Below are 11,350 nucleotides of genomic sequence, written 5' to 3' on the forward strand. Positions count from 1 at the left end.
TTAGTTTTGTGGTGCTGTCTTTAGCAATGGGCCTAGCTGTCAGTTGTGGAGAACAACCTGTATCCTTGGCAACAGCGTGGTTTATTTGGGGGTTCCCATGAGACCCCTTTGCCCAACAATTCAATTAGATATTATCTAATCCCTGAGAAGCTTTGTTTGGTGACAAGAGATGGCCAGTTGGGGCTTTGTCTCCCCAGTTATTTGGTGATTTCATCTAGATCCCCTTCACGTATGTCTGTATTTTCCTGTACTAGGTTTTTTTTTCATACTCTCCCTCAAATGGCCCTTAATTTTAGCTGTCTCTCCCCATATTACCTCATTCATCCTCTCTTCTCTCCCCTCCCCTGTTGAACCTCCCATTTCAGTCTCTTTCATCCATCCATAACTATCTACTCTACCTAGAGAGATCTTTCCCCCCAACACTTTATTTTATACCTAACCTTGTGGTTCTACAGATTGTAGCTTGATTATTATTGGCTCAATAGCTAATATCTACATATAAACAAATAAACACCATATTTGTTATTCTGGGTCTGGGTTACCTCACTCAGGATGATTATTTGTCTACTCTCATCTATTTACCTGCGAATTTCATGATGTCATTTTTTTTAAAGTTGAGTACTATTTCATTGTGTAAATGTACCACATTAAAAAAAAATCTACTCATCTGTTGAGAGAAATCTGGGTTGTTTCCAATTTCTGGCTATTGTGAATAGAACAGCAATAAATAGGCTTGAGCAAGTGTCTTTGTGGTAGGATGAAGTGCCCTTTGGATATATGTCCAAGAGTGGTATGGCTGGATCTTAAAGTAGATTGGCTTCTGTCTTTCTGAGGGACTGCCACACTGATTTCCATAGTGGCTGTACATGTTTGCACTCCCACCAGCAATGGATGGTTGCTCCCCTTACTCCTCATTTCTCCCAGCATGAATGGTCATTTGTTTTATTGAACTTATCCATTCTGACAGGTGTAAGATGAAATGTCAAAGTAATTTTGATTTTCATTTCCCTGATGGCTAAGGATATTGAATATTTCTTTAAGTGTTTCTCATTCATTTGATTTTCCTATTTTGAAAATTCTGTTTATATCTTTATTCTATTTTTAAATTATTTTTTCTTGATTTTTTTTTAGTTCTTTATATACTTTGGATATTAGCCCTCTATTGGATTTGTAGTTGGTAAAAATCTTTTTTTATTCTATAGCCTGCTACTTTGTCTGAATGATGGTGTCCTTTGCTGTACACAGGCTTTTCTATTTCATGAGATCCCATTATTAATTTTTGACCCTAGTGCCTGATGACACAGGCTTCATTTAAATATTGGGCAAATGCTGATTGTAATTTGAATGAATACCTGTCATTTCCAAGGTCTATGACTGAAGATTTACATGTAAAACTGGAATTGAGGGAGAGTTATCACTCTATTCTGAGTGGGATGTATGAATGGGCATGGCAGGTCATCCTAAAAAAAAAAAACCTTATATCCCACAGAGGGTACTTCACACATCATGATCAGAGATATCAGATAAAACCTCTACAGAGCACAGATGAGGGAGAACATGCCATCCTTCCAATCAGCCAGGGGGAGCCAGACACAGTTAATTACAAGCATGGTGAGAAGCATGCTGGCAGGGAACGAAGCCATCTTCGAATTTCCAGGTCCTTAACAAGCTCAAATGTGAGTATGGCTTTCTTACAGCCTATGTATTTTGACTGTCTAAGAAAGGATATAAGATACACAGATATATTCAGAAATGACTGGTATATGCAAAGCCTCTATTTACTTCTTTTTTAAAAAAAATATTTTGGAGGGAAAAGTGTAAATAGAGATGTCAATAGAGATCATTATTAATGGGATTCTCTTGTTATTTGCAACAGGACTTTCTTCAAGGACAGAAATACGTTGATCTCTTCTTGGTGCTGGATAATGCCTTTGTGAGTACATAAGATGGCTGTACCTCTTAGTTCTCTCAACTTATAAGTCAACTTAAAAGTAAAAGAAGCTATGAACTTTTTTTAGTTAGCAATGCATTTTTGTTCAACTAGAGTTCTTGGCTGCTTCAGCTGCTTTGTTGACAACAGTTTTCACCCATTCCATCCGATTTATTATCAGTTGATCACCAAATATTTATATAACGGCAATAGACTTAATAGCATATACCTATGTTCTAGATTGATTTCTGTTGCTGTGGTAAACACCATGACCAGATGCATCTTGGGGAGGGAAGGGTTTATTTGGCTTACAGCCTATTGCCAAGGGAAGCCAAGGCAGAAACTCTAGGCAAGACCTGAGGTGAGGACCATGCAGAGCATTGCTACTGACTTGCTTCCCCGGCTTGCTCGGCTACCTTTCTTCTACAGTCCGCGTCCACCTGCCTAGGGCTGGTACAGCACACAGTGAACTGGGCCTTCCCACATCAATAAGCAATCAAGAAAATGCTCCACAGAGATCCCCACTGGCCAATCTGATGAAGGCTATTCTTCAACTGAGGTTCTTCTTAGGTGACTCTATATGGCGTCAAGTTGACAAAAGCTAACTGTCACATACCTATAAGCAATCAACCACAAATAAAAATTAAAGAAAAATATTTTACTAAAGTACTAGGTAGTTTTAATATTTTACCATAAAATATAAATGTCAATTTAATAGGTATTATGTAAATATGAACACAAAACTATATACAACTTACAGAAACATAAATACAAAGAAGCTAGAACCTATATTGCCTCATAATCAAACCTAAAATGTTATTGAGTGAATGCAAAATATTTAAACTATTAATTTGATGTATTTAACTTTAAACTATTGATTTGATGTATTCAACTTAAAGATGAATAAGAAAACCTGTAAATCCTGTACCCATCAGTCTCTCACTTCAATTTTCTATATTAACTTTCTATTTTTATATTATCTATTTTTCAGTATAAGATGTATAATGGGAATGTGACTCGGATAAGAAGCCTTGTGTTTGAGGTGATGGATCTGCTCAATGTGGTAAGGCATTTGTCATGATGTGTGTTTCCACGTCTGTTCATGGGGCTTCCCTGTGACTTCCACTGTGTGGGGCTAAGAGTCACCTAAGGGTGAGAGCCCATCAAAGCGAAAATCATATACAGTAACAAAGGCATCTTCTAGAATTTCTGTTTTCAAGATGGAAAATGATGATGTCTATTGCATCCCTTTATCTATTACTTGTGGTCACCAAGAGTATTAAAACTAATCCTGAGTGTTTTAATGAAAAAAATGTTTTTTTTTTCTCACAGATTTACAAAACCATAGATATTCAAGTGTCTTTGGTGGATATGGAAATCTGGTCTGACAGTGATAAGATAAAGGTGGAACCCAGGATTGGTGCCACATTCCAAAGCTTCCTTAAATGGCATTACTCTACCCTGGGAAAAAAGAAGATCCATAACCATGCCCAGCTTCTCAGGTGAATTCCTTCTTGCCAGGGCAGGGATATGACGGTAGAGTGGGTGGTTATCTCCAGGACTTCTTGACAAGAATTTCTGCTCAGTCATATCACTTCAATAAGTTGTAAATGACTTTATTACTACTTACTACTATTAGAAATAGACACATGAATTATTTGAAGGTCCTTATAAGATCAATAAAACACATTCTTCAATGCAATTGTAATTGTGGGTCTGTGATATGGTAAAAGCTGTGCCGGGCCCTCATTAACATACAGAAGGCTAGGATACACCAAGAGGGCTCTATAACATCATTACCAAAGTTGTTGGTTTCCAGAGTCAGATTGTGATGGGGCCTCTCTACCTTTCACACAGTGGATCTGGCTTCCTCAATAGACGTGCAGGAATGGCAGCTGCGAATTCCTTGTGTTCTACATCTTCAGTGTCTGTTGTTGAGGTTTGTACACTTCTACTAAGATATCTCATGATTCCATCTCTATGAAGATGAGCATTATGTCCTATACCACAGCAGTCAGCTGAATTGATAAATCAAACTAGAGATGAAACCATTTTTGTCCATTGCACTAAAGAGTCCGTGGGCTATGAAATGTTTGCCTTGACAAAGGCCTCATACTTCAGTTTGTATTAAAGAATGTGGACCACAGTGTTGAGACAAAAAGGGGAGCCAGGGTCCCTCTGTGGCCACAGGTAACTCTAAATGAATCCTTTGATATAGCTGGTCAGAGGTCAGAGAAGGAAAGGGGTGCATGTAAGGCATTGTGTGCCCACTGCTACCAATGGCATAAGGATTACAACCACATTTTTACAGATGCATGTCCACACCTTAACATCTAATAGTTCTTTCCATAGAGAGAGCAATTAATCTAACCCTCATTTACTGAGAATTCAGTGTTTAATAACTCAGTATTCTTGATTGAACTTGAGCACTGAGTATTCTTAGGATCCAGTCATCTCAAATACACTAGGCAAAAAGCAATGGCAGAAAAATGAACTTAAGGATACACTATTCTTTCTCTTTCAAGTATTCATATTAGACACCACCCATTGACAATGACTGAGAAATAGCTGAATAAAATAAGAAGTAACAGGTTTTTCTATTTGTCCAGGCCAAAGGAAAGAATAATGTGGCTCTTGTAGCAGTGATGTCTCATGAGTTGGGCCATGCCCTCGGTATGAGGGATGTTGTATACAGCACCAAGTGTCCCTCTGGCAGCTGTGTGATGAATCAGTACCTGAGGTAAGATGGTATCATCCCAAAGTGAAGAGAAAAATCCCCATTCCTAAATAAATACACTGTGCAAATGTGGTAGGGGCACCTTTTCACAAAGGCTGGGTATCCTCTTAATTCAACCTGCAAGTTCTTCATGCATATATTTTACCAAATTCAAGGATCATTCATTAATATTTCTAAATATCACACCATAGAGTTTATTAGTATGGTAACTACACCATTTTAACTTAATGCTGTTCTTATTTAAATTGGTACCATATTTCCTAAAAACACTATATCCTGGTTATAATGATAATTTTATTCCAAGATAGCCAAGATATTATCTTTATCACCATCATCAACTGAGCAGTTAATTTTTAACATATTCATTTATTATCTGATAATTCCAGTTATTTTACCAAAACTTCAGAAAAAAATGGATATAGCATCTTTTGTTCTTGAGATGCTCACAAATTAAAAGTTTGCCTGTAAATCACAGGAACTTCCATTTATTTCCTTTAACTATATCATGATTGTCATCTCTCACTGGTCAGCCCTCAGTGTGAGCTGAGTAGATGATAACAATGGTAACACTCGTCTCTCTTGTTACTTTGGATAATCTTGAACTCTTGTTACAGTTAGTCATCTACTGCTGGGCATGCAGCCTAAGTGTATTAACTTTAGTATCTCATTGTTAACTGGACACAATTTATAATGATCTGGGAAGAGATTCTCAGTGAAGGATTGCATGTTGGGTTGACTTATGGGTCTGTTGGGAATTGTCTTAAGTAAGTTAATTGATGTGGTAAGACCCAGCCAACTTTGGGTGGCACTACTCCCTGGAAAAAGGGTGTTGAACTACATAAGAGTAGAGAAATAGAGCTGCATGCATCCATCCATTTTTCTTTGCCCCTGATGGATGTGATGTGACTAGCTGTTTTGAATTCCCTTTATCTCCTAAGTTGCCTTTTTTTCAGGGTATTTTCTCAGAGAAATGCAACTAGGACCATCACAATGAGGATTTAAATTCTCTCCTCTCTGCTTCTGGATCACTTGGAGAAAACATTCAATTAGAATACTACACATGCTTCACCACCTACCATAGGCAGCTTAGAGATGGGTACTCACCATAGGCGGGATAGAGATGGCCACCTACCATAGGCAGTATAGAGATGACCACCTACCATAGGCAGCATAGAAATGGCCAACCATCATAGGTAGGATAGAGATGGCTACCCACCATAGGCAGTATAGAGATGACCACCTACCATAGGCAGCATAGAGATGGGTACTCACCATAGGCAGGATAGAGATGACCAACCACCATAGGCAGGATAGAGATGACCAACCACCATAGGCAGGATAGAGATGACCACCTACCATAAGCAGGATATAAATGACCACCCTCCATAGGTCAGATAAGAGATGACCACCCATTATAGGCATGATAAAGATGACCACCCACCATAGGCAGCATGGATTTGACTCCTCAATATAGACAGCATAGAGTTGACCACCCACCACAGGCAGGATACAGATGACCACCCACCATAGGCAGGATAGAGATGTTCTGGAGAGTGACTAAATTTGGAGTTTCCACTGGACTGGGTCCCACAGTGAGATACATTAGATTTTTCTACTTACTTATCAGCCACAAGCTTTTATACCGTATATAATGCTAGCTATTCTGTTTTTTTCTGTTACAGTTCAAAATTCCCCAAGGATTTCAGTACTGCCAGTCGCTCACTCTTTCAAGGATTCCTTTCATCTAGAAATGCAAAGTGTCTGCTGTCGGCACCTAATCCTAAAAATATAATAAAACCAACATGTGGGAACCAACTTCTGGAAGAGGGGGAAGTTTGTGACTGTGGCTCTCCGGAGGTATGAAAATAAACGAGGTTTGAAGTTGTATTTCTTAAGATTTTAAAGCAGAACTGCTGGGGTAAACGTTATACACTTTCATTTTCCATTTTCTTCTTTAAAAGACTTTATGTTTGTGTTGTGTGTGTGAGAGTTTGTATGTTTATGTGCATACACATAACATGGAGACTCAAGAGAGGGTGTCAAACCCCTTGGAACCAGAGAGATGGGTGGTTTTGAACTGGCAAAGATGGGTTTTGAGATCTGAAACTTCATCCTCAAGATGGTTTGGCAAGTACTCTTAGCTGCTGAGCCATCTCTCCAAACCCCTTTTCTTTTCTCAATGTTCCTTTGGAAATTAGTTCTGGAGATGAACTTGATATCAGAGTGTGACACAGATTTGTTAGTACTTTGTGCTTTGCTTTTCATTTTAGTTAACCACCCTGTGAAAAGCACACATGCACATGCACACACACAAAACGAAAAAGAAAAGAAAAAAAAACACACCAGCATCTGTTTATAACACAATTGCACAAAGCCAAATATAAAGAAGGAGCAGTTACCCACAGCCTGACGCATTCCTTGTAGTCACCGGGAAATTTCCAAGTTTCAGGCTAATAACTGGTAACTCCATGTGAAACTTGTGATCTAGCCATGATTTTTGACAGCTCTTTGACGGTACAGAAAGCATCTTAGGTTTCTGTGCATCAGAGCATTTATTCAGAAGTTTAAATTGTGTATCAGATTCTTAGTGTAATTGTTCAGAATTTGATCACTTGTTTGGAAGAATTTTCATATTTTCTTTTGTGCTGTCTAAGGTTTCCTTTTGACATAGGATATAAATCATTGATTATTATTATTATTCATAATGTCATTTTACTATTATCTTAGTGACTTATCAAATATCTTTAAGAGTTGACCCCAATTTATTCTATGTAGGTAATTATATCCCATACACAAGAAAATACAGTCTATACTTTTTAGTTATTATATCTTCATATCTTTTCTTTGTCTCATGGTATTTAGTAAACTTCCCATAAATGAACATGATATTCTTTGCTCTATCCTTTATTTTATTGGGTAGGTTTTTTGCTATTTATTACCTATATTTCTTTATGATGATGATCTATCATTTACCCACAGTGTACATAAATAGGAAATCATGTTTAAATGCTTTAATTTTGGCTGCCAAAATTATCTACTAATTTTGCTGCTTACCAAAATATCAGCAGCTGTTCCTTAATTTGGTGGGTTGTATTTCTTTTAATCTGTATGATCAGGCAACCTTACATTTTGGACTATGAAAACTCATAGTTGAAATACAGGTATTCTATTGATAAAATGGAGTTTAACTAATATAAATGTGTGTGTTTGTGCATGCACATGCATGCGTGCATCTGTGCGTGTGTGTGCGTGTGTGTGTGTGTGTGTGTGTGTGTGTGTGTGTGTGTGTGTGATCATTACACATCTCAGTAACATTATTATCCAGGCATGGTAAACAAAATTTAATTTTAATTTGAAATTTTTCCTCTGTTTTCACTGGACAGTACATCAATTTTCATCCTTGAAAATTTCAACAGATTTAAGTTCAATACCTTCAAGACAAAACTCATTTGAGGAAATTCTTTGTGATTTTTCCCCTCTTGATGTTTAATGACAGTGTTCACTGAGTGCAGCATTTCTTCCTATCATTGGTTCTCCCTGGTTATGGTCACTGGAATTGGTACAACAGAGCAAATAGGTTTAAAAGGGTTAACTTCTCTGATAAGGCCTGAGAGCTGCACTAATCCATGGACATAGAAATATGAGTGTAGTGGGAAGTTTGATTGTGTCCAGTGAGCAGGATAACAATAGCAGTCCTGTAAGCTCCTTGGCCATGGATTCTTGGCCAGGTTCCCAGTGCCAGGCATGAGTTTCCTCCTGTGTCCAATCAGAAAGCAGGTGGTTATCCCCATAACAAGCGATTGCACTGCAGTGGATGGACCCTCACTTCGGAGAACATGGGTTATTAAAAGTAAAAGAAAACCAGTTCTGGTGGCAGCACTCAGGAGGCAAAGGCAGGCAGATCTGTGAGTTCAAGGCCAGCCTAGTCTACATAGGAAGTTCTAGGCGAGTCAGGGCTACGTAGAGAGACCCTGTCTCAAAAACAAAACAAAACAAAACAAAACAAACAAAAATAGGACACAAATTTGAGAGGGAATAGAAAGGAACAGGGTGAATCTGGAGGGAAATAGGGAGAACAGCCGGGCTAAATATGATCAAAATATATCTTATGAAATTCTCAAATAATTAATAAAGTATTATACTTTACAAAGTAAGAAAATCTTTCACTGTTCTCTTGTACTAAACTCAGGGATTGTTTTGTTTGTTCTTTGTAGGAATGTACCAACCTTTGCTGTGAGCCCCTGACATGTAGGCTGAAATCTCAAACTGACTGTGAAGAAGAAGCATCCAACCATATCACGTGAGTACCATCTTGTCCAAGTTCACCAAATGCCTTCTCACTTTTCTTTCAGATTTCAAAAAGGTGTCCTGCTGGGCTCAATAACATACTAAAAACAAAGTTCACCTACACCTTTAATTGACTTAATTTTGTATCGAAGCAAGAATACATTACACACAAAAATCAAGCCTGTGTCATACATGTATGAGAAAATGGGTTACCCTGACATTTATAAGATTAAATTTCCTGGGACTTTTGCTAAAATTGGTGTCATTTCCTATAGTTAACATAGTTAGTATGAAAAGAATTAAAGTGTATTTCTAACAAGACTTGACTGATAAGCACAATTCATTCTCTGTTAGAAATGATAGATATTGTTAATAAGGTAGTCAGAAAACCAGTAATCATTAAGAACTGAGTGTAAGAATTGACAGTTTTATTTTTTTAAAGTGTCTCAGTGGAATACAATCCAAGTTTTTGTTTTAGGGTGACCTGGAGATCAGTGTAATTTGGGGGTAGCGAAACAAATGGCTTGGCATTTGGGATTTAGGTTTTTGTTTGGATGTTAAATAGCCTCTGTATATAAAATCTGCAACAACAACAGATGTGAGAACACTGGGATTCAGGAGACACAAGAGGGAAAGAGTTGTTCTGTGCCTTTTCTCAGACATTTCCAGGAATTAAAATTGCAGGAAGAGTAAAATCAAATGACCAACTCCAGCAGCACTCAGTGTCCTTCCTCAGGAAGGAACAAGGTCAAAGGAGAACGGAGACTCCTCTTCTCCTTACTAGGCAGCGTTGAATACTTCAGTGAACTGTGATGTGGATCCACTCTGCAGAGAATTCTGGAAATCAAGCCGAGACTCAAAGCAGCATGTAGAGAAATGTATAAGGAGAACAATGCAACCAAACAAAACCTTAGTTCCTTGGAGGGCTGGAATAATAGAGAATGACGCCCTCTTCCTATGTAAAATGGGAAGTTCAGCATCGGTGGAGGAACACTGAGCTTGGACTCTAGATATTTAAATTCTAGTCTTAATTCTGAAAAATACTGTGGGACTGATGACAGGTTGGTGAATTCCATTCCTTCTTGAACCATGAAACTTCTGATGTATTTATTCCCTCAATGTGTGCTTGCTAGGATTGTTTTAAGTCTATACATTTCCATTTGTGTCAGTCTATAATATTTTATCAGATAGTAACCATTGCTTCTGTATTTTGTTTTTCTTTAATTAGAGAATGATCCAGTGTCTACATCGCTGAGAAGCTTCTTTGCCAGGACAAAAGTCTAGAAGCTGATACACCAGGAGTCTTGCCTTGTTTCACTTTGTGCTTCTATGTAGACTGGCCTCTGAATGCCATGTGTGAACCCGTAGGTTCAATCCCTGAACAATAACATCCCAAAATATACTCGTATCTATAGTGAATATGTAGACAATTTTCTCAATATTTCCTAAATGATACCATGTAACAACTATCTGCATAGCATTTTTTTTTGTTGAAGAGGTGTTAGAAGTAGTCTTAAGATGACAAAACATTTACAAGAATTTCAGTAGTTGTAAGCAAATATACTCCAGTTCTTATAAAGGACCTCCAGCCCAAAGATTTAGGTATCTGGGTGTTCCTGGAGCCAATCTCTAGTAGATACTGAAGGAAGACCTCTTTCATTCTGCTTTCTGTGTTTCTATGAGTCCAGCCAACAAGTAAATAGATGTGAGATGCTGTCTATATGTTCAGGTTTTATCTGCAGTGGGAATGTGAGAACCTTGAAAATGTGGTTTTAGTTTCAGTCTTTGGAGAACAAAGAAAATCAACCTTTGCTGAAGTTCCTCAACACACTCCACTGAATTGTTGAGTCAATCCCAAACTGCAAAATGACAAGTAATTTGACCCTAAATCTCTTCGCTTCCCTTGCTGTTCCTCTCTTTGTCTACCTCCCCAAGTGTCCCTGCTTAGCTGTCTCATAGAATATTGGTTACATCCAAACACTTTTCATTGATTAAATAGAGTTTCTCATGTTTTCTTTTACTGTCAGGTGTAAGATTTATTTTAAGAAATCTGTGTTGCTTGCAACTTAGTGGAAATGGAAAGGTAAGGTTTCATTCATTTGATGTAATAAACTATGCTATCAATAAAAATAGTGATTCCTGTGTGGTCATTTTCAAAAATGAATATTTTCAAACTTATTTGCATGAGTCAGGATCCTGTTTGTTGTTCACCTTAAAAACAATCTGCCTCATTTCCTTCACACCCTATACACATGTGGACAGCAGAGGAGGGGCACAGTGGGAAGCTCCTTACGAAGTCTACCTAATAACATTTCAAACCCAAGACGGGATATTTTCACAAAAGGGTCACACTTAGCCAAAAATGTTTTTAAAATCTAAGTCCTAAAAACTTGCTG

The 11,350-nt window shown here is 37.8% G+C and overlaps 1 protein-coding gene across 2 annotated transcripts in view; it reads left to right on the forward strand.

Annotated features, from left to right (window-relative positions):
• LOC114702671 (disintegrin and metalloproteinase domain-containing protein 28) overlaps positions 1-11,087 on the forward strand; it is a 98,145-nt gene extending 87,058 nt beyond the window's left edge. For both annotated transcript variants that reach the window (XM_037208426.1, XM_037208430.1), the window contains 9 exons: positions 1,490-1,676; positions 1,877-1,933; positions 2,922-2,993; positions 3,263-3,432; positions 3,788-3,869; positions 4,540-4,670; positions 6,350-6,524; positions 8,882-8,967; positions 10,183-11,087. In XM_037208426.1, the coding sequence (XP_037064321.1) occupies positions 1,490-1,676; positions 1,877-1,933; positions 2,922-2,993; positions 3,263-3,432; positions 3,788-3,869; positions 4,540-4,670; positions 6,350-6,524; positions 8,882-8,967; positions 10,183-10,189 (967 nt within the window). In that variant the 3' untranslated portion in view covers positions 10,190-11,087. The remainder of the gene's footprint in view (positions 1-1,489; positions 1,677-1,876; positions 1,934-2,921; positions 2,994-3,262; positions 3,433-3,787; positions 3,870-4,539; positions 4,671-6,349; positions 6,525-8,881; positions 8,968-10,182) is intronic.
• Positions 11,088-11,350: the final 263 nt, after the last annotated feature.

Source organism: Peromyscus leucopus, chromosome 9 (assembly GCF_004664715.2).
Source record: "Peromyscus leucopus breed LL Stock chromosome 9, UCI_PerLeu_2.1, whole genome shotgun sequence".
Lineage (NCBI taxonomy): Eukaryota > Metazoa > Chordata > Mammalia > Rodentia > Cricetidae > Peromyscus > Peromyscus leucopus.